The sequence below is a fragment of the Musca autumnalis genome, unplaced genomic scaffold (assembly GCF_047663935.1).
Source record: "Musca autumnalis isolate F117 unplaced genomic scaffold, ASM4766393v1 scaffold_5, whole genome shotgun sequence".
Taxonomy (NCBI): domain Eukaryota; kingdom Metazoa; phylum Arthropoda; class Insecta; order Diptera; family Muscidae; genus Musca; species Musca autumnalis.
In genome coordinates this window covers 20,888,575-20,913,339 of record NW_027412088.1, presented here as the reverse complement: position 1 = coordinate 20,913,339, position 24,765 = coordinate 20,888,575, and the positions used below count along the sequence as shown (strand labels likewise).

Below are 24,765 nucleotides of genomic sequence, written 5' to 3'. Positions count from 1 at the left end.
ACTGCAGACATACTGAACAGCCATTCAATAGGCAGCAGTCATTACATTTCATCCGTTTACATGTTGTGTTTTAATATGTAACCCAAGGAGAATTCAATTCCAGTGTAGTTTCGCAGTTACAATTTTAACGCGCACTGTGAATAATTCTCATTTACTCTGTACTCCAGGCCACTAAAGTATTTCAGGTTTACTTGAGAATGGCGAGCTTACTACTGCAGGGAGTTTGCTACACGGGCTGGAACAAAAGGTTGCTCTAAGTCCGCCAACTTACGCCTCGGTGCCTAGTGTTGGGAATACTTTTGAGAGCTACCCATTAAGTTGTGGTGGCTGATACATACACAGGGCCTTCGGGTCAGCTGTTCCACTGGGCCTTCGGTTCAGCAGTTCCACAGGACCTTCGGGTCAGCTGTTCCACTGGGCCTTCGGGTCAGCAGTTCCACAGGGCCTTCGGGTCAGCTGTTCCACTTGGCCTTCGGGTCAGCAGTTCCACAGGACCTTCGGGACAGCTGTTCCACAGGGCATTCGTGCCAGCTGTTCCACAGGGCATTCGTGCCAGCTGTTCCACAGGGCATTCGTGCCTGCTGTTCCACAGGGCATTCGTGCCAGCTGTTCCACAGGGCCTTCGGGTCAGCTGTTTCGTACTCAGTAGCGCATGGTAGATACTAGATCGTAGCCTAGACTAACTCCCGAACATCAACATCCGACTGCCGAGCCCATCGTGTTGCCGAACATCACCAACCGAACACCGAACCCGTTGAATTCCCGAACACCAGCAGCCGACTGCCGAACACACCGCTATCCCGACACCCATCGTATTCCCGAACATCAACAGCCGAGCTCCGAAGCCGACATCCATCGTATTCACGAACGTCATCAGCCGAGCTCCGAAGCCGACACCCATCGTATTCCCGAACATCAACAGCCGAACGCCGAGCCCATCGTGTTCCCGAACATCAACAGCCGAACGCCGAACCGATCGTGTTCCCGATCATCTGTAGCCGAACACCGAATTCATCGTCTTCCCGATCATCTATAGCCGAACACCGAATTCATCGTCTTCCCGATCATCTACAGCCGAACACCGAATACATCGTCTTCCCTATCATCTGTTGCCGAACACCGAATTCATCGTCTTCCCGATCATCTACAGCCGAACACCGAATACATCGTCATCTCGATCATCTGTAGCCGAACACCGAATTCATCGTCTTCCCGATCATCTACAGCCGAACACCGAATACGTCACAAACAACGCCGTTTCCCTCGTAGAAGAAGCCGGTAACTCAACACGAGCTCCTCAGCTGCTATATCCCAGCGAATCTGCATAATCCAACGCCAACTATTAATCTAAATATATACCCATTGAATTCATTCTTATCGTATTTGAACACAAGTAGATTGTAAATTAGTATTTATTCAATAAATCCCGATTTAGCCCCCAGGAAAGGGAGAATACTAGTCTTCTCATTTCGTAAGGTTTAGTGGGTCCTTATGGAGACCCTGGACGCGACTGAGCTTACCCCAGCCGACGACAAAACCACGTTACAACCTCTCTCTCTCAATTTCTCTTGATCATGAAAATTTTTTCTGACATGTCTGGAAGTGAGTAAATATGATTATCATTTGGACAGATTTGTCTATAGCACCCAATTAGATACTGCTTAGCCAACATTTTGTTGTGCTGGCGCAAGATCTTAGCCTACTCACTAAAGTGGACCGCTGATGACATGAAGAGACATTCTACTGCCGCATAGCTTACCACAGCCGATCATCGCATTGTAAATTATTAACAAGGTTTTATCTGCTCTCAAGTGCTGCCTGCTATAGACTTCAGGACTTTGTTCCTACTTTTCACCTTACCGCAGATAGCTGCGGCATTGGTGGCCGGCCGTCTTATATAAGCTGTGGAATGTGAGATATTAGTGTAATTATTGAACGGAATTATTTACCAATCAACATGCATATTTAGTGGGAGATTCCTCTCAACTGTGTTTGTGGTGAATAATTTAGCAGTTGACTTTGTGGCGGATATTTTCATATTCCACGCATAAAGAACTCAAGAAATCAATGAAACTGGCACTTACCCTAACACAAGTGTTATCAACTGTTGGACCTAACGTAATGAGCTTACAATCATCGGCGTACGTAATTATATCAATGCCGTCGGAAGGGCCTGGAATTGCTGAAAGGCAGAGGTAAAAACGTTCCGGAGACATTTCTGAGATCGCAGACGACGCTAAACACTTCTCTTCGCCCTATCGTAGTTCTCAATAATATGTCGGTTAAAATAACATGTGCACCTCTTTGAATTTGTCACCACCAAGGCGTTAAACAAGACAGATACCCATCATCCTTTTTCCAACGGTTCGATAACGCCTTAACCGTTTTCCACAATTTACTGTTACTGATTCCAATTTTGCAGCACTTCAGCTGCTGTGGCCACTTTGTTCCTCACCGACTAACCTATAAACTTACTATGTCAGCTTTCTAATTCTGGGTTCGCTAGGGTTTCTAACGCGAAGTTTTTCACTCTTATTAGTTAGTCCAGTGGTCTATCCTGGGAAATTAGGTCTTGTTTCAGATAATTCACCATCACAAAGATAGTGAGCGGCTAGTCTCGGAAATTCCTCTGGTTGGTGAATGTTCTGTATCCTTCTTGTCAATTGGTTTACCCCTGGTCAAGTGATCTATTGATGGAGGATGGTGATGATAGGGTCCGACTCAAGAGAAATGATGAGTTGCCAAGTCAAAGCTTGACAAATGCATCATATCACCTGGTAATCTAGTTTTGGTGGGAACGTCCTCGTTCACAGTGCGAAATATGGGACTATTTACTCAGCCAGCGCTATGCCTCTCTAGTCAGTCCATAGTCCAGTTATCGCCCTCAAACAGTGGCCTAATGTTAGGACAATAATATGGGACACTGGAAAGTATGGCGTTCAGAGTGTATGATGGTCCGACCTATGATAAATGACGCCATTCGTTAGGTCTGGTTAGACGATGGATATATCAGGCGAACTATGGACACAACAGTTAATCGGCTATGGGTCACTAAGTCCAAACTCAAGCGATGAAGTTCTGTGCTGGACAGACTAATGCAGTAGGATTGACACTTTTCCTACGACCCCAGCACAGTACATTGCACCCGTCACAGCTCCGAAGACTGCAGGTATTGTTATGCTTTGTTTTTTTGAATCCCCGCAGCTATTATACTTCACCGAACCGTAATATATTCATTCTCATTGACCATCGTTGTTTAACGGCAGGAATGTCACATTAACAGGAACTGGAACAACAATCCTTGGTGTTAGTGACTGCGGGTGTAACTGGTTGTGGAGGAAGTTTCATAATCCGAGGACAACGACGAAGACTCAATGTAAATGAAGTTGGCGCAGCACAATGAAACATAATCCCTATCATTACAGCGATAGGGATCAGGCCTAAACAATTCCTGAAATGTAGCCATTCACGACATTCATTGCATATCACAGGCACCCTTCGTAAATTTTATGTTTATTTCGGCCATGAGAAACTTCTCCACAAGTGGTGTCATTGAGCCAATATGAATCGGGGTGCACTCATTGATATGAGAGAAGTCTCCCTTGTCATTTCGGGAATTTTTCGGAAACACATGTATGTATGTGTGCATTCCTCCTGAGATAAGTGGACCCAGTGTTCCGCAAAAACCATACTTCCACAAACCAAAACTGTCACTTACAAAATGAAATGTCATCTTAGTCTAAGACTAAGCTAGAAATGTCAAATGTTTACCCGTAGGGAAAACACAATTCAAAATGCATGGAATAACTAAAATCTGATCAGTTGTTTTCTCTCTCTCTTCAATGTTAAATCTCTCATATCTTAGATTGACACGAAATGCGATTTATATTCGAAATAAATATTCTATAATAAATCTATACCCTCTTACCTCACAATCGCCTTAAGCTACGCCATAGACGATACACTATTCTGCACATTTGCTTTGTGGTGTTGTGAAGGCGATAATTTGCTATTCATGATATTCCAATTGAAGTTGAACATGAGTTTGCATTTCTAGTAGCCCGGAACCAGCATAAAATGTGAATACGATTACATAGAAGGAAGATAACAACAGCAGCAGGCAATATTTTACACGACTTGATAGTCTTGTATCCTTTACACCACCAAACACCATCTGCTGTATGTTAGGAATTATGCAATACTTGTGCATTTGCTGCAAAATGTTCACAAGTGTGGTCTCAGTTTTGTTTCACTATGAAAAAAAAAAAAATACTGTTTGCACTTTTCGAATGCGGGTGTTCTGTGGCTCATCTATCATGCATGGAGTTTGAACATTCATTGAAATCAATGATGTTCCATGATACAGAGCAGAAGACAGCGAATGCGGTTCATGAAAAACTTAAATAATCAGTCAGCCTTTATTTCATATTAAAGTCAATTATTCAATTCAATTGGAAATTGAGGAATATTTGGTTAGCAAGCAAAGGTAGTAACAACGAAAGTTCGATAAAATTTTTCATACATTTTAAATTATTTATTGTAAATTAATTGGATTTCTTTTTAATTTCCAGAGAATGCCACCCGCTATTGTCATGCCAATGGAACATGGGATCAATATACCAACTATGATGCCTGCATGCATTTAACCGAACCTGCCTCTGTCTCTGAATTCGAACCGATAATTGAGCTACCCACAATTATCTATTATGTCGGCTATACCATATCGCTGGTATCGTTAACCTTGGCCCTTATGGTTTTCGCCTATTTCAAGTAAGTTTATTCCCTTTTAGAAGCCAACTAATTTCTTATACTAAGCACGTAACATGCACCACTACACACCCACTTGGAGCTGAGTAGCATTTAAGAATTTTGTAATGTGTTAATTTTACAAAAGAAAAGTCAACACTAAAGGCTTAAAATATGAGCAAATAATAAATGAAAAGGTAGAACAACAAATGGAAGAAAAATGTGAAAATTATGAATGAGGGGGAAAAAAGTAAAGCTTTTATGTTAATGAGGCCAATACCTGTGGTTGTGGGTTTTTGGTTTGCGTGCTCGCCTCTTTTGGGAGTGTATGACGTCTTGTGGTTATTTCATGTTTGTGTTCTTAAACGCACACACACGTATTGTCGCCGTTGCAACATTTTGTGTAACATTCTTTACACCTACAAAGTAATTAGCACCTATTAAAGTGAAATTATTTTTAGACGTGACAATAAATGTTTGTCGCATATGTTTGTTATGCCGTTATAAGGGAGTGGGGAAGGAAGATTTCCCTTTGGCACTATTATTCACATGTGTGCACATTTTTTCCATCTTCTTTGAAAAATGCTAGTATACTCTTATTGCTAAAGGTTTTATATTAAATAGTAACTTTTATTTTTACACATTCTTGTGACAATACTTGGAAGGAAATTAGTTACAAAGTATAACTTCAAGGGTAGATTATGTGTTATTATACAATAAATGCGCATTTAGCATTTAAAGGTAAATTTTTAATAAATTGATGATGAAATAATTGATGAACATTGTACATAATTTTTTAGCTCTGAGAATATAAAAATATAAAATAAAAATATAAAATAAAAAAATATAAAATAAACAAAAAATATATAAAGTACAAAATAAAAATTTTAAAATATAAATTACAAAATATGTAATATAAAATAAAAGATATAAAATATAAAATAAAAAATATAAAATGTATACTATAAAATATAAAAAAAAATATATAAAATAAAAAATATATATAAAGAATAAAATAATAAAATTTAAAATATTAATTAAAAATTATAAAACATAAAATAATAAATATAAAATATAAATTTAAATATAAAATGTAAAATAAAAAGTATAAAATAAAAATATATATAAAGCATAAAATATAAAATAAAAAATTTAAAATATAAATTATAAAATATGTAATATGAATTATGAAATATAAAATAAAAAATATAATTTTTTTTTTGTTTTAGTATTGTTCGGCTACAGGCTTTTTTAATAAAAAGACTTGATGTTCTATGTTTTCAAGTTTTCTTTATTTCCAATATTTCGATTGGAGTCTCCAATCATCTTCAGGGAATTAAAGGAAGTAATGGATGTTTACTGCCCAAAACACTTTCTTTAACTGATAAAAATTTATAAAATATAAAAATATTAAATAAAAATATATATATATATAATAAAAGACATAAAATACAAAATGAAAAATATAAAATAAAAAAATTTTAAATATAAATTATAAAATAAAAATATAAAATTAATACTATAAAATATAAAAAAATATATAAAATATGAAACATAAAATAAAAAAATATAATATATAAAATTAAATATAAAATAAAAAATAAAAAATGTAAAATATAAATTATAAATTATAAAATTAAAAATATAAAATAAAAAAATAAAAAATATATAAAGCATAAAATATAAAATAAAAAATTTTAAATATAAATCATAAAATATGTAATATAAAATATATATAAAATAAAAAAATATAACATATTAAATAAAAGATATAAGATAAAAAATAAAAATAAATAAAAAGTAATAAAAATATATAAAGTATAAAATAAAAAAATTTAAAATATAAATATATAAAACATAAAAAATATATAAAATTAAAGGTATAGTCGGCTTTGCCGACAAATATATACCCTCAGCCTATGTGAATTGAAACTGTCATCAACCGTCAGATCGAAATAATTTAGGGTATTTTCAGTATTTTGTGTCACATTTTGGACATTTGAACTTGCCGATGAAAATGTGGATTAGGATTAAAGTTCAAAAGTCTTACAGAGGAGGTACTTAAAGGAATGGACCGACATATCTATTATGGAAATGTATCTTATTTTGGGAGTTATATTTTTTCGATATATATCGAGCCCACTAGTCATTTCAGTGGGTCATAGTATAACTTTTGGACCAGTATGCCAGGAAGCATGGACTTCTCCACGGAAAACATAATATCGCTGTGTAACACCCCTTAAACTGCACTCAGACACAAATGTTGAACTTTTGTGGGGGACATATCTTAGGGTAAGTTAAACTAAATGTGGACAAAATATTAGGAGATCCAAAATTTGGACCAATTTGCTCAAAATATGTCGTGCATATCATTTAAGTGACATTTTTTTAAATATTTGGTAGAAGTACCGGAAATTGGGGACCGGTATAGCCTATCTTCGAACTGAAATTATGACGATGGTCAAATTTTGGACAAATCGGTTGATCAGTTCTACTACATTTGGTACCATAGGGTTTTTAACATTTTGGGCTGTTTTCACAAGAAGTATGGACTTGCCCCTAAAAAACTTTTACCGTCTTAATTGAGGCAGCTTGCAAATTGCTTCAACAAAAATCAAAGTGATACGAGAGCAGGTCTTAAAGTGAACTTATCAGAAATTTTGTGTGGGAAGTAGCCGAAGGAGTGGACAAATATAGTCCATATTCGAACCTGATCTTATGTGGGTACCTGAAGGAGTGGACCGATATGGTCCATCTTCGAACTTAAACTAAGTTTGGACAAAATATTACGAAGACCAAAGTTTGAACCGAATCGGTTCATCCGTTCGAGAGTTGTCCGGCGCTCCATCCACTACACACGGTGTCATGGGGTTTTTTTGCACCTTTCGGGCTATTTTCTCAGGAAGTATGGACTTGCCCCTAATGAGACATGTTCCGTCGGGGCAGTGAATACAAGTTAAAATTTCATGACGTGCAAAGTATGGACCTAATCGGCTACTCCCTTCAAGAGTTATATAGCGCACACATTTTTCGAACATTTCCGAACTTTTGTGGGGGAGGTACCGGAAGGAGTGTACCAATATAATCCATCTTCGAACTTAAACTAAGTTTGAACAAAATATTACGAAAGCCAAATCTTGGATCGAATCGGTTCATCCATTAGAGAGTTATCGTGCGCACCAGCCAGACAGACAGACGGACAGATGGACGGAAGTTCCGCATCGATAGTGCCCATCTTCGAAATTAAACAAAGCTTGGAAAAATATTACGGAAGCCAAATTTTGGACCGAATCTGCTGATCCGATCGAGAGTTATCGTGCGCTTATTCAGCCACTTTACATGGTTCCATTAGGGGTTCTTATAACTTTATTGTTATTTTCTCAGGACGAATGGATTTGCGCCCTAAAAAACTTGTGCCGTCGTAATGGCGGCAGCGAATGCAATTTATTACAACAAAGACCAAAGTGATTCGAGGGAAGGCCGTAAACTGCATTTTTTTTTTGAAATTTTGTGCGGGAGGTACCCGAAGGAGTTGACATATGCAGTCCATATTCGAACCTGATCTATGTCTTTTAGAAATATTACGATGTTCAAAGTATGGACCATATCGGATACTCTCCTCCAGAGTTGTCGTGCGCACAAATTTTCCCAACATTTTTGAACTTTTGTGGGGGAGGTACCGGAAGGAGTGGACCGATATAACTTATCTGTGAACCTTAACTAAGTTTGGACAAAAGGCCAAATTTTTGACCGAATCGACAGATCCGTTGGAGAGTTATCTTGCGCTCCAACCATTACACACGGTGTCAAAGGGATTTTTTGCAACTTTTAGGTTATTTTTTCAGGAAGTATGGACTTGCCCCTGATGAAACTTATACTGTCGTATGGGGGCAGTGAATACAAGTTGTTACAACAAAAATCAAAGCGATTCGAGAGCAGGCCCTAAAATGAACTTATCCGAAATTTTGTGTGGGAGGTACCCGAAGGAGTAGAACGATTGAGTCCATATTGGAACCTTATCTAAGTCTGGTAGACATTTCACGATTTGCAAAGTATGAACCAAATCGGTTACTCCCTTCAAGAGTTATCATGCGCACAAGTTTTCCGAACATTTCCGAACTTTTGTGGGGGAGGTACCGGAAGGAGTGGACCGATATAACCCATCTTCGAACTTAAACTAAGTTTGGACAAAATATTGCGATAGCCAATTTTTGGACCAAATCGGTTCATCCGTTCGAGAGTTATCGTGCGCACCAGCCAGCCAGACAGACAGACGGACGGACATTGCTCAATTGACTCCAAATTGTCGGAAACATATTTCGTCCAAACATACTTGGGGTCCAAAACCATTTTTTCGATGAGGCACATTTTGCCCGTATGAAAGTGTATATACCCTCGTTAGCATAAAATTTGTGCGCACGATAGCTCTTGAAGGGAGTAACCAATTTGGTCCATACTTTGCACATCCTGAAATGTGTACCAGACTTAGATAAGGTTTCAATATGGACTCAATCGGTCCACTCCTTTGGGTACGTCCCACACAAAATTTTGGAAAAGTTCAGTTTAGGGCCATCTCTCCAATCGCTTTGATTTTTGTTTTAGCAACTTGTATTCACTGCCCCCCATACGACGATACAAGTTTCATTAGGGGCAAGTCCGTACTTCCTGAGAAAATGGCATGAAAGTTGCAAAAAACCTCTATGACAAGCGCAAGAAGACTCTAGAACGGATCTGCCGATTCTGTCCAACATTCGGCCTTAGTAATATTTTGTCCAAACATAGTTTAAGTTCGAAGATAAGCCATATCGGTCCACTCCTTCAGGTACCTCCCCCACAAAAGTTCAAAAATGTTCGGACAAATTGTTCGTACGGTAACTCTTGAAGGGAGTGGCCGAATTGGTACATACTTAACACATCCTAATATATCTACCACATATAGATCAGGTTCAAATATGGACTATATTTGCCCACTCCATCCGGTACCTCCCACACAAAATTTCGTATAAGTTCACTTTAAGACCTGATATCGATTCACTTTGATTTTTTTTGAATCAACTTGCATTCGCTGCCTCAATTACGATGGTAAAACTTTTTTTTTTCAGGGGCAAATCCACACTTCTTGAGCAAACAGCCCGAAGGTTGTAAAAACCCCCTACCATATGTAGTGGCTGGAGATCCACTTCCATAATGGTCAATGTCGATCCATTCCTTTAAGTATTTCCTCCGCAAAACTTTTGTTAATTCAATTAAATTTTTAAAACCCTCTAAAACCCTCTTTTTGGGAAAAAAAATTGTTTCAATATACACAGGCTGAGGGTATATCTCGGTCGGCCAAACCGACTGAAACTTTTTTACTTGTTTAGCTCTAAATACTTTTCAACAAGTAAAAAAAGTATCAGTCGGCTATGCCGACAGAGATATACCCTCAGCCTATGTAAATTGAAATATTAATCTACGGACAGATCGAATATATTTCGGGTCTTTTAGAATTTTGTGGCCATTTTGTACCTTTGAATTTGACGACGATAATGTGGATTAAAATTAAAGTTTTGCGGAGGGGCTACTTAAAGGAATAGACGACATAGGAAGTGGATCTGATTTTGAGAGTCATATCTTTTTGATATATATTGGGCACACTAGTCATTTCAGTGGGCCATCTTATAACTTTTGGACCAGTATGCCAGGAAGCATGGACTTGTCCACGGAAAACGTAATATGACTGTAAACAGCAGGACCACAATGAACAGCGTCGGCATTCATTTCCAAAGCATCTTCGAAGAGACTCTAAACTGCATATCGACACGAATGTTGAACTTTTGTGGGGGAGGTACCCTAAGGGGAAGAATAAGTTCTTTTGTTCTCCAGCAACTACATATAGGGGTTTTTACACCTTTCGGGCTGTTTTGTTCAAGAAGTACGGACATTCCCCTGAAAAACATTTATCGTCGTAATTGAGGTAGCGAATGCAAGTTTCTTCAACAGAAATCAAAGTGTCCCGAGAGCAGGTCTTAAAGTGAACCTATCCGAAATTTTGTGTGGGAGGTACCCGAGGGAGTGGACAAACATATTCCATATTTAAACCTGATCTATATCTGGTAGATGTATTAAGATGTGTAAAGTATTGACCAAATCGTTCACTCAATTCAAGACTTATCGTGCGCACAATTTTTCAGAATGTTTTTGAACTTTTGTGGGGGAGGTATCTGAAGGAATGGACTGATTTGGATTAGCTTCGAACGTAAACTATGTTTGGACAAAATATTACAAAAGTCAAATTTTGGACTGAATTGGCAGATCCGTTCGAGAGTTATTTGCGCTCAAACCATTACATACGGTGTTTCGCGGGGTTTCAGGCTATTTTCTCAGGAAGTATGAACTTCCTCCAGATGAAACTTGCACCGTCGTATAGGGGGCGGTGAATACAAGTTGCTACAACAAAAATCGAAGCGATTCGTGAACAGGTCCTAAACTGAACTTTTCCGAAATTTTGTGTGGGAGGTACCCGAAGGAGTGGACCGATCGGGTCCATATTGGAACCTTATCTAACCCTGTTAGAAAATTTACGATAAACAAAGTATGGATCAAATCGCTTACTCCCTTCAGGAGTTATCGTACGCACAAATTTTTTGTGGGGGAGGTACCGGAAGGAGTGGACCGATGTAGCTCATCTTTGAACTTAAACTAAGTTTGGGCAAAGTATTACGAAAGCCAAAATTTGAACCGAATCGGTTCATCCGTTCGAGAGTTATCGTGCGCTCCAGCCAGCAAGACAGACAGACAGACGGACGGACGGACATGGCTAGATCGACTCAAAATTGTCTGAAACACATTTCGTCCAAACATACTAGGGGTCTAAAACCATTATTTCGATGAGGCACATTTTCATTGTATCAAAGTGTATATACCCTCGTTAGCATAAATGCTGAGGGCATAAAAATATAAAATATAAAATTTAAATCATAAAATACAAAATAAAAAATATAAAATAAAAAATATAAAGTAAAAAATATAAAATATAATATAAAAGATAAAATATAAACTGTAAAATACAAAAATATAAAAAAATTAAGATATAAAATTATATATAAGATATAAAATATAATGTATGTATCTATATATATAAAATTGAAATTTGTTTGTCTGTTTGTTTGTTTGTGCCTTATAGACTAGAAAACCGCTGAACAGATCTTACTGAAATGTTAAGGGTACATTGCTACATGGCCTGGAATGAAAATAGGCTATATCATTTTTTGAAATTTCGCGTTGATCTGGAGATATAGCATCAAAACCGGAGGTACCTCCAAAAAATTTAGATTTTGTATGCAAATATCTTTAAAACTATTACAGATACAATCTCCAAATTTTGTATGTGTGACGGAATTTGGTGTAGAAATAAATTTAGTAAATTTTATTCAAATCGGTTCAGATTTGGATATAGCTCCCACATACATATATTTTCGACCGATTTCCTTATTTTATGTACCAAACATGCTATTTATGTCCAATTTCAACGACATTTGGAATGTGCGGCGGAATTAGTTTAAGAAATAAATGTGCCAAATTATATCGAGTTTGGTTCGGATTTGGATATAGCTCCCATCTACATATATTTTCTGCCGATTTCCTTATTTTATGCACCAAACACGCTATATATGTCCAATTTCGCTGAAATTTAGAATGTGTGATGGATATTGGCCTAGAAATATATGTGCCAATTTATATAGAAATCGGTTCGGATTTGAATATAGCTCCTATATATATTTTCTGCCGATTTCATGTATTTGATGCACCAAACACACTATATATGTCCAAATTCACTGAAATTTTGAATATGTTACAGAACTTGGTGAAATAAATGTGCCAAATTATATTGAATTCGGTTCAGATTTGGATATAGCTCCCATATATATTTTCGGCAGATTTTCCGCATTTGATGCATCAAACACGCTATATATGTCCAATTTCGCTAAAATTTTGAATATGTTACAGAACTTGGTCTAGACATAAATGTGCCTAATTATATCGAAATCGGTTCAGATTTGTATATAGCTCCAATATATATTTTCGGCCGATTTTCCACATTTGATGCACGAAACATGCTATATATGTCCAATTTCGCGGAAATTTAGAGGGGCTGACGGAATTTGTTCTAGAAATAAATGTGCTAAATTATATCGAGATCGGTTCAGATTTGGATATAGCTCCCATATACATACATTTTCGGCCGATATCGTTATTTTATGCACCAAACACGCTATATATGTCTAATTTCGCTTATATTTAGAATGTGTGTTGGATATTGCCCTAGAAATATATGTGCCAATTTATATAGAAATCGGTTCGGATTTGGATATAGCTCCTATATATATTTCCTACCGATTTCATGTATTTGAGGCACCAAACACGCTATTTATATCCAATTTAAATAAAATTTCGAACGTGTGACTGAACTTGGTCTAGAAATACATGTGTCAAATTATATCGAAATTGGTTCAGATTTGGATGTAGCTCCCATGTATATTTTCGGGCGATTTGCCGCATTTGATGCACCAAACACGCTATATATGTCCAAATTCGCTGAAATTTGGAATGTATAACGGAATTTGGTCTAGGCATAAATGTGCCGAATTATATCGAAATAGGTTCAGATTTGGATATGGCTCCAATATATATTTTCTGCCGATTTTCCATTTGATGCACCAAACACGCTATATATGTGCGATTTCGCTGAAATTTGTAATGTGTTACAGAACTTGGTCTAGAAATAAATGTGCAAATTATATCGAAATCGGTTTAGATTTGGATATAGCTTCTTTATATATTTTCGGCAGATTTCCTGTATTTTATGCACCAAACTCGCTCGCAGATTTGGATATGGCTCCAATATATATTTTCGGCCGATTTTCCACATTTGATGCACCAAACCCGCTATATATGTCCAATTTCGCTGAAATTTGGAATGCGTAACGGGGTTTGGTCTAGACATAAATGTGCCAAATTATATCGAGATCGGTTCAGATTTGAATATAGCTCCCATATATATTTTCGGCCGATTTCCTGTATTTTATGTCCAATTTCGTTGAAATTTGGAATATGTGACGGATATTGGCCTAGAAATAGATGTTCCAAATTATATCGAAATCGGTTCAGATTTGGATATAGCGCTCATATATATTTTCGGCCGATTTCATGTATTTGATGCTCCAAACACGCTATATATGTCTGATTTCAATGAAATTTTTAACGTGTGACGGATATTAGCCTAGAAATATATTTACTCAATATTGGAGTAAAAATTATCAACAACAGAAGCAGTTATCCTAAGAGTAATTTAAGATGTCCCAATAGGCTGTATAAATTACAAGTATCCTCAAATTAAGGTACTCAATTTTAGAGTTGTTCCTAATTTAATTATCTTCTTTAAAGGAGAGAGTGGACTCAGGAGTGTTAGAGTATATAAAATTTGTAAATGTGACCTACGAAGGACTCATTCATTTATTTTTCACTTAGTCGGGGTAGCGAAGCGCACCGGGTTAAGCTAGTAAAATATAAAATAAAAAAAGAAATATAACCTATAATAAAAAATATAAAATACAAAGTATAAAATAAAAAATATCATATATAAAATTTAAAGTCTATATAAATAAAAATCAAATGTCGTTTTTTGGTAATGGCATCAGTTGAGAATGGCTGGACCGATTTGGATAATTATTTTTTTAATATTCGTCAAACCAAGATTAGGTTTTATGCAAAGAAAATTTGACCACGTCCATTTTTTTAAATTTTAATCTTTTCTACAAAATACTGAACCGATTTCCATGAAATTTGCAGCAAATGCTCAAGGTTGTAGTTGTAGCCACGCCAATATGTTCGTTCGTGTATTATTTCAGTCATCAGGTTCTGGTTCCTCTGTATCCAGCCTCAAGAATACTGCAACCTGGACTGGTTGCGTCCATAAGGAATCATGAGACAGGTGAGTGGGGTTAGCTGGGCAGCTTAACAAATGCAGTGTAGCGTGTGGTACCGATCCACATGCTGGGCATGTGTCGTGGCGTCAATTCAGGCCCAATACAATTAAGTTGGCTGCATCGTCCGCATCTTAACTGGGCTAAAACCACTCGTGTTTGCCTTGACACCTGGCGTTGTTCTGCTGCGATGGATGGGGGTGGTCTGCAAGTACGTCATTCACACTGTATCTCTGTACTGCCTGTGCAACCATATCAGTGTGATTGCTATCCAAGTCTGCCTGAAAGGCTCGTTAGTTTAGAAGTTCTCTTTTATAACGTTGGACCTCTGACGTGCCTGGGTGGAGGAAGTCTGTCCAATTAATCGTGACAGGGATGCTCACTGCGATAACACCCAAGCAGGTACTGCATCGACAACATTTAATTGTTTTGACACACCGGTAAGATCGTCGGCTCCTCATGAAAATGGTCCACTGGTGTCATGAGAAGGCAACAAGGTTTCTTTGTCAGCTCCCCAAGTGCTGCCGGCCAGCGACACCTCTGATGTTATCGCAAATAGCTGTGGCATGCTATCGAACGTTATACCCGCTACTTTTCGGTAGTATTTGTGCACCATCGAGCAATATGTTCAGTGTGAGCCTCATTGGTGAACAGTCCATGTGGTGAACAGTGTGGCTGGGATTTAGCGGCTGATATTTTCATATTCCTCAGATGGAAGAACTACACTAGGTGATCTATGTAGACATTTAACCTATCACATACATATGTCATCGACGATAGGACCCGACGCTAGGATCATCGCATACATCACGATCCGTATGCTGTCTGGAGGGTGTGGAATTTCAGAAAGGTAGAGGTTAAACAGTTCCAGAGATATCACCCCTCCTTGTTTATATCTTGAAAACTGATGACCACGTCCACTCTTTTCAACGCATTATTTTTCCAAAACTTCTGAACCCAATTTCCAAATTCAGATATATGTATTTGTAGACGAATTTCGGGGTTTATTGTTTTATAATCGCTGTATTTGCTAAACTTATATGTGCATCGATTTGCAAATTAAAAAAAAACAAACGATATATTAACAAATTTCCGTAAATGGTTAGGCTCATCGGTCCATCAACCATGAAAAACTAAAACTTATAAGTCTCAGTAAGCGGGAGAATGTGACTTAACCATTTTTGAACAACTTCTATAATTAGATCGTTTTAGAATAAAGACTGGGGACATGGACGACAATATATCCTAAGCAATATCAATAGGTGAAAAAATCCGACAAAGTCCGTAAGAGAAAATGAAGGTTACAGACAAAATCTGTTGATAAATTTAATATCCTCCTCGGTCTGACAATGGACCGCAGAAGTGAGGTAGCAAATACCTATCCTTGAATTGTCAATCATAAACTCCATAAAAAGTTGTCATTAAAACTCATTACGACGGCCCAGCAACGCGGTCCTTATGTTTCAATTTAAAGCTATTCAAGTAATTGTCTTAAATGTATTTCAACTGCATTTCAATATTTGACGGGTGATATTCCAAATACTCTGATTGCAAAAGTTGTTACGTTGGCATTTTGTGTTATGTCTGAGCGAAAGCTCATTAAATTATAATTACTCCTCCTTTCAGCTAATGGCTACATCCGTCACGTTATTTGGCACGTATGTAACTTTAAAAGTTACGTTTGCTTTGCTAGAAAATGTTGTTCCGCTATTTTGTTTTGTTTCGTTTATATATTTTGTTCTTGATATCACATTTTCTCACAATCACCTACATCAATTATTTCTCTTATTAAAGTGTCACTGGGGACGTATGAGTAATTAATTAAGCATACTTAAACATGTTATTGTTTATACGCTCCTCTGTGTTTCTTCTTTGCAGTCCTTTCTTGTCAACAAGAACACCACGTAACCCACACAAAAGTTTTATGTCTCAGAATGTGTGTATGTGTGTGAGTGCGTGTTTGCTTGTGCATTGTTAATCTTGCAACATGTCTTACCTCATATCAGGCTGGTATTATAACACTTCATCTGTCAAGGAAAAAAAGCCCCTGACAACTCAAAGCAGCGTGTAAGAAGAAAATGAAAAACAACAAAATAATAAGAAGAATTTCGTAGACACACACACATACATATGTATGTGTGTATGCTTGTGTGTGTGTTTCTTTGATGGGCTAATCCAGTTAGATGTGAAGTATCACTTGACGTAATTTTTCATTTAGCAAAAATTCTTTATAACTTCTCATACCAAAGGCAAAGTGATGAATGTTGTGTGAAAAGGGAAAAAATGTGGGTGGTTGCTGGAGGGTGGATGTGTGAACAGTACTAAATTAATTGTAGCAAATTGACAAATGGTCGTGGCGGGGCTGGGACGATTATTTAATGGCATTTTATTAACGCCGTTCAACATATTTGTCATAGGTATTTTTTGGAATGTTATTAACAATGTGGGGGAGCCACCTTTTTGCAGTGGACGCCTTTAACACAGATGGTTAATCCTTCACAAGAACATCAAAATTGTTCGGTATTGAAATCCCTCAGTAAAATGTTAGCTTGTGGGAGTTTTTAATCTATAACTGGGTGGTGTTGTGTAATGTTGGACTCAATGTTCGGCGATAAAGAATAATAAACAAGAGCACACTATAGACTATAACATAGAAATAACAAATTGATCGAAGTTATTCGTAAAAACCATCTTTAACAAAATGAGAAATGGTATACCAAACCTTTGCACTAGTCTATGTTAAAAACTTCAACGTTGACTTTTATGTAGTTTTGTATTGTATAGTTTGGCACCGCCATCAATAAAAGAAACAACATATATGAGTGGCAGCAAGATAAGTCCAACACTCCGAAGGAATGACCAAGTGATAGGTGAATCCTCAAAATTTAGAATTCAAAATTTTACAAACAAAAATCGACTATGTGGGTTCGAGTCCTTGGCTTTCCTTTTTCACTTGCAAATAATTTCCGATCATCAAGCTTAACTCTAAACGAGAAAATGAATCATTAAAAATGATCGTCGCCCAAATAGGCAAAATTTCAAAAAAAAAAAAAAAAAAAAAAATCGATGGACCTATCTTACGGTCATTACATCCAAAATATATTGGGATTCATACATCAGAGTTTAGACTTTGCGAGTACCGCCAAAAATGATTGTTTTCACATACATACCTTTCTAGCAGGCATGAATACTTTGACTTTTCTTTAGAATTTGCCAAACTGGTCAGGGGGCCTTGTCACGTCAGAGGGCGAATTGGTATAATCCAATTATAGATTATACTATTTATACGATTTTATAAGCGATAAGAAGGACATGTATGTTCCTGCAATTGGAACATATATGTAATTTTTTTTCATTGCAACCGAAGCTCAAACTGTAGGAGAGGGACGCTTCTTTTGTCAAATTGGTCCAACAGCAACTTATGGACCCGGTAACACCCCGGTATTTCCAGGACTGGATCTTAATATTGGAACTTGTCGGGACCCATATCTCTGGACGAATTGGTTTACTTAGAAACAATTATACTTCGGTAGTCAGGATCACAAGGACTACCTGGTGTTAACAAGACCGAAAAAGCTTTAAGCACAAAAAAGTTGTAGTATTTTTTGGAAAGTGCGGAATTGAACCGCAGAGTTTTCGGGTTATTATATCAGGATGCATGTTACTGCCTTCAAATGAAATTATACCATTGTAATTAGGTTCAGAAGAATTACTTACTTACGTACTTAGCTGGTCCATTACAGAACATTTGTTCCATAGACTGAACTAAGAAAATATCTCCAATTCCATCTGTTCTTCGCTTCGCTTTCTGAAATACCGCGCCTTTTCACTTCTTCATCCACTTGTATGCTCCATCGAAGCTTAGGCCTGCCGATTCTGCGTGCACCGCCATGTGGCATGTATTCATACGCCTTTTTAGCGGGTTCATCATCGCTCATTCTTATGATATGGCCTAGCCAACGCAATCGTTGTATCTCGATACGTTTAAATATGTTCATGTCTTTGTATAGCTGATATAGCTCGTGGTTCATACGACGTCGATATTCACCGTCGACGCAAATCGGCCCGTAGATCTTTCGATCAAACACACCAAGCACTGCCTTATCTGCTTGCGCAAGTACCCATGCTTCGAAGCCATACATTAGCACGGGTAGTATCAGTGTTTTGTAAAGCGTTATTTTTGTTTGACAAGATGTGGCTTTGTTTTTAAACTGCTTACTTAAATCATAGTAGCAACTGTTGGCCAATACAATTCTTCTTCTTGTTTCACAACTGATGTTGTTTGTTGTGTTTATGGCAGTGCCGAGGTAGACGAAGTCTTTAACTACCTCAAAATTATAGGTACCAACTTCCACAGTTGGTCCGAGCTCTATGGACGCTTTGCGCGTCGACACCGTCAATTTGGTCTTTTCGCCGTTTACCGGCAGACCCACTTTCACAGATTCTCCTTCGACCTTCATAAAGGTATCGGTTACTTCTTTTACTGATCGTCCCATGATGTCTATATCATCAGCATAAGCAAGTAACATGTGGCTATTGGTGTAGATTGTGCCACTTCTTTTGACGTTTGCCTCTCGTATAACTTTTTCCAGCAGGATGTTGAAGAGATCACACGAAAGGCTGTCTCCTTGCCTGAAACCTCTTTTGGTACATAACTCTTCGGAGGGGTTCTTTCCTTTTTTAACTGAGGACCTCGTGTCAGTTAAAGTCAAAGCCGGATGAGCTTTGCGGGGATACCAAATTCAGACATGGCTTGGAATACCTTTGAACGCAGCGGGCTGTCGAAGGCTGCTTTATAATCGACAAAAAGGTGGTAGGTGTCGATCTGCGCCTCTTGGGTCTTCTCCAGGATTTGCCGCAGGGTAAATATCTGGTCATTGGCGGACTTGCCAGGTCTAAAGCCAATGCGGCTTATGCGGTCCAATTATCTCGTTGACCATAGGATTTAGTCGTTCGCACAATATCCCTGACATGATCTTTAGTCAATATGGAGTAGACTTATGCCCTTATAGTTAGAGCATACAGTCTTATCTCCCTTCTTGTGGACGGGGCACAGGATACTCAGCTTCCAATTATCGGGTACTCGTTCTTCCTGACAGATGGTGCTAACTAGCTGATGAACACATCTTATCAGCGTGTTGCCTCCGGTTTTGAACAGCTCATCTGGTAAGCCATCGGCTCCTGCTGCCTTATTATTCTTCAGCGGATTTATTGCTGTCTTTACCTCATCTTGGCTGGGCGGTATACATTCAATACCATCTTCTGGGATTAGGTCTGTGATATCTTGGTCGTCTACGCTGCTATTGGATACCAACAGTTTTGAAAAATATTATTTCCATATCCTGAGCACACTATCTGTATCAGTTACCAAATTACCTTGCTGGTCTCTACAGGAGGATGTGCCTGTACCAAAGCCATCAGTTTGATGCTTGACTCTTTGGTAGAATTTTTGGACTTCATTCTTGTTCCTGTACATCTTGATTTTTGTTGTTGTTGTAACAGTGTTTTTATTATATGTTTATAAATTCATTATTCTGCTTAATCTAAATCTAGCTCTACTTCCAGATCTAGGAATGAGGCTGCTTCGCAATGCTACTAGAGTTAGTTGAGTAGGTTTGGTAAGGTAGTTGAAAAGATGCAGTGTGTCGTGCGGGCCAGGGCACATGTTTTGCACCGAGTCATCAGTATTTGCCCTAAAAGAATCTGAACTGCAGCACCATCCTATAAGTATTTGAGGCAAAACTATGCTCGTTTGTCGTGGAAGCTGACGGTCATCAACTGTGACACATGGGGGATGTTCTCCAAGGACCGCATTCACACGATTATTGTCTATAGCATATACGACTGCATCAGTGCGAGTGCTATCCAAACCTGCTTCATAGGCTTCCTGAGCTAGGGGTTATCACTTATATTGCTGGACTTATCTCTCTAGATCTTGAAGGTCTCACCTGAAATGCTTTGGTGTTGAAGACCTATCCACCATACGGCGATTAGGCTAACCCTCACGGCAACTCCCGATCAAATACTGCAACGAGAACATGCCATTGTGTAGCCGTACTGGAAGAATCTTCGAATCCTCATGCAGATTTTTTGACAGGTTTGAATATTGTTCCTTCGTGTTGCACTTATGTTCGCGGACCACACTGATGCCTCATAACTCAACACAGACCGACATATCGTATTGTATGTGGTTTTTTATCTGCTCCCAAGTGCTGCAGACTAGGGACTTGAGAACCTTTTTCATACATCTCAGATTGGCGCAGATAACTGTGGCATGTTCACATGAACATGCTGTCGAATGTGACCCCTAGAATTTTGGGGTTGTTTGTGGTCGGAATTCTGTACCTCGACATGACATTCAACTCAGTGATCACCTCTGTCGTCCATGTGGTGACTCTGTTCACCGTAGATTTAGTGGCGGATATTTGCATTTTTTCTCGCATGTTAAAAGCTGGTAAGATCGGTTGAATATGATTTCAGCCTTTCACAAATGTCTTCAGGGAAGCTACCCGATGCCGAGATCGTACAATCGTCCCCAATCGTAACGATTTCAATGCCGTTTGAAGGGGGTAGAATACAGTAAATGTAGAGGTTAAACCGTTCCGGAGATATCATCCTACTTAGGGAAACTTTGATCCTGAATTCCACTCCATACGACTGGCGTCCGCACATACAATTGATTATCCAATGTGTCAAACTTGACGGGAGTCTGCTCTATGTCTTCAAACAAAGAGCAGTGCTCGATAAGTCCAGGGCCACAAACACTGTCCTATTACACGGCTTGTTCTGCTTGAGTCCTCGACTAATATATGTGGAGATGGTGTGCCACGCAGTTGGTAGTGCTGCTTACGGAACACATGCCGACAATCGCAAACTGGATAGCTGTTACTGATGTCGGGGTGCAGTAAAACCTCAAGAGTCTTTGCTACGGGCGACAAAAGTGAAATCAGTCTCTATGATTCACCTTTGTTGGCATCCCCCCTTGACTCCTATAGCGGGACCACCCAGCCGATTTTCTAGACTTCCGGCACGATGTGGGTTGAGAATTCTCGTATGATACTCAAGTTTGTTCGTTGTAACTATTACAACGCTATATGCTGCAGCTGTTATTCAGCTTTGTTTATTTTTCCGACTCATACGGGTATGTTCAGAGACACACTTCACCTATCACTTCACGCCTCAAACACTTTGTTCACTACATTTACGCTTTTTTTACACTCAGCCTTTAGGCTAGAAAGGGTATATACACTTTCATACGGGCAGAATGGGCCTCATCGAAATAATGGTTTTAGACCCCAAGTATGTTTGGACGAAATGTGTTTCAGACAATTTGGAGCTGATTTAGCAATGTCCGTCCGTCTGTCTGTCTGTCTGGTGCGCACGAACGGATGAACCGATTCGGTTAAAAATTTGCCTTTCGTAATATTTTGTCCAAACTTAGTATAAGTTCGAAGATGAGCTATATCGGTCCACTCCTTCCGGTACCTCCCCCACAAAAGTTCCAAAATGTTCGAAAAGTTTGTGGGCATGATAACTCTTGAAGGGAGTAACCGATTTGGTCGATACTTTGCACATCGTGAAACTTCTACCAGATTTAGATGAGGTTCCAATATGGACTCAATCGGCCCACTCCTTCTGGTACCTCCTGCACAAAATTTCGGATAAGTTCAGTTTAGGACCTGCTCTCGAATCCCTTTGATTTTTGCTGCAACAACTTGTATTCACTACTCACCATACGACGGTACAAGTTTCATAAGGGGCAAGTCCATACTTCCTGAAGAAATGGCCGGAAAGGTGCAAAAAGTCCCTATGACACCTTGTGTAGTGGTTGGAGCGCAAGATAACTCTCGAACGGATCTGTCGATTCAGTCCAAAATTTGGCCTTCGTAATATTTTATCTATACTTAGTTTAAATTCGAAGATCGACTATAACGGTCCACTCCTTCATGTACCTCCCCCTCAAAAATTCAAAAATGTTCGGAAAAATTTTGCGCACGATAACTCTTGAAGGGAGTGACCGATGTAATCTATACTTTGCACATCCTAATATATACACCAGATATAGATCAGGTTCGAATATGGACTATATTTGTCTACTCCTTCTGGTACCTCTCACACAAAATTTCGAATAAGTTCACTTTACGACCTGCTCTCGAATCACTTTGATTTTTGTTGAAGCGATTTGCATTCGCTACCTCCATTACGATGGTAAAAGTTTCATATTTCTTGGGAAAACATCCCGAAAGGTGTAAAAACCCCTATGTCGCAATATGTGGCGGTCGGAGAGCACGATAACATTTGGTCTTCGTCATATTATATCCAAGCTTAGTTTCTTGGTCAATACCGGTCCACAACTTTCGGTACTTCTCCCCAATATGTAAAAAATTTCACTAAAAAGTTAGGACGATATCACTTGAATGGGGCAACCAATTTGGTCCAAACTTTGGATCTCCTAATATTTGATAAAAATTTAGTTTAACCTCTAAATGGCCCATATCGGTCCTCCCTACGGGTACCTGCCCGTTTTAGTGCAGTTAATTCCTAATCCACATGTTTGTCGGCAAGTTCAAATGTCCAAAAAGGGCCACAAAATTCTGAAGAGACCTTAAATACATTCGATCTGTCCGGAGGAGAAAGTTTCGCTTCACATTGGCTGAGGGTATATATCTGTCGGCAAATCCGACGGACACTTTTTTACTTGTTTTCTAGTATTTTATGGACGGACTAGGGTGTACTCTTCTTTTTAAATACCCTAATGAATCTTAGCCTCAAGAAATTTCCACAAAATATGAGTAAATGGGGTGAACAAAATGCTTGAGGCGTGAAGTGAGTCTCAGAACATACCCGATTAAGTCTACTATTTCCTCGATCTAACTTCGAAATCCATTGCAATAAAATTGCAAAAAATAGTGTTTTTCCAGGGAATGGGACAACAACTACTGTTGTTTAGTGCTGCGTATGCGGTTGTGGTTGGGTGCGACTGCGGGTGAGTTTCGTATTCTGAAGATGACGAAGTCTCACTGGGGACTGTGTTCTCATATTTAGCAACATAGTCCCTACCTCCGGATTCTTTTTGTCCGTGTCGGGACGGAAGAAACCCCAGGACCTACTTGGATGTACTCGTATTGTCACATCCGCATCCGGATGTCGGGAGTGAGTGTATCTCAGAAGTTGCTCTGTGCGGTACCATGGACGAGTCCAGAGCAACTTCTGAGATACACTCACTCCCGACATCAGAATGCGGATGTGACAATACGAGTACATTCAAGTTGGTCCTGGGGTTTCTTCCTTCCCCCGACACGGACAAAAAGAATGCGGAGCGGGCATTCTGGGATATGCTGCTCCTAACACGGAAAAACAAAAAAATACAATCATATGTACACTGATGTGGCAGCCGATGGCCGGAACCTGGATGGTGTGTGGTTCCGGGTCAATCCGGTACAAGGACCCCCTGCCTGGGGATTTTTCGGGAACGATGTGGGTGGCTAGCGAATGATTGAGAACTTTGGTGAGATACTCAACTCTCGGACCATCCAGGTGTTTCAGGGTTACATGTCCTGGCCGGAACGCTGATGTTGTGTGATTCCGGGTCAATCGGGTGTTAAAGTATCCGACGATGTGTCATTCCAAGACTTTAGTTGTAAAAGTCTTTGAAAACCCGGCTCATCCAACTGTATCAGCATTACCGTGGAGATACCGCCAAGGTCTAAGGCTGTGGATGATATTGGGTTCCTAATGGCATTTGCAACATCATGCATTGTAAATTGTGGTGGTTTGTCCTCAGCATAAAGAGTTCTAAAGCGACGCAGTACTTTTTTTTCGCCTAGACCCATTCTGAAAGAAAAGGTACTCGTATAGACCCATTTTGAAAGAAAGGGTGCTTCTATAGACCCATTCTGAAAGAAAGGGTGCTTCTATAGACCCATTTTGAAAGAAAGGGTGCTTCTATAGACCCATTCTGAAAGAAAGGGTGCTTCTATAGACCCGTTCTGAAAGAAAGGGTGCTTCTATAGACCCATTCTGAAAAAAAGGGTGCTTCTATAGACCCATTCTG

At 38.8% G+C, this 24,765-nt stretch overlaps 1 protein-coding gene across 3 annotated transcripts in view; it reads left to right on the top strand.

Moving 5' to 3' along the window:
* The window catches only part of Dh44-R1 (Diuretic hormone 44 receptor 1), a 145,376-nt gene that overhangs the window by 84,382 nt on the left and 36,229 nt on the right, over window positions 1-24,765 (top strand). For all 3 annotated transcript variants that reach the window (XR_012408479.1, XM_073956233.1, XM_073956232.1), the window contains exon 3: window positions 4,572-4,770. Coding sequence is in view for 2 of the 3 variants with exons in the window: in XM_073956233.1 (XP_073812334.1) it covers window positions 4,572-4,770 (199 nt within the window). In the remaining variant the exon portion in view is untranslated. The remainder of the gene's footprint in view (window positions 1-4,571; window positions 4,771-24,765) is intronic.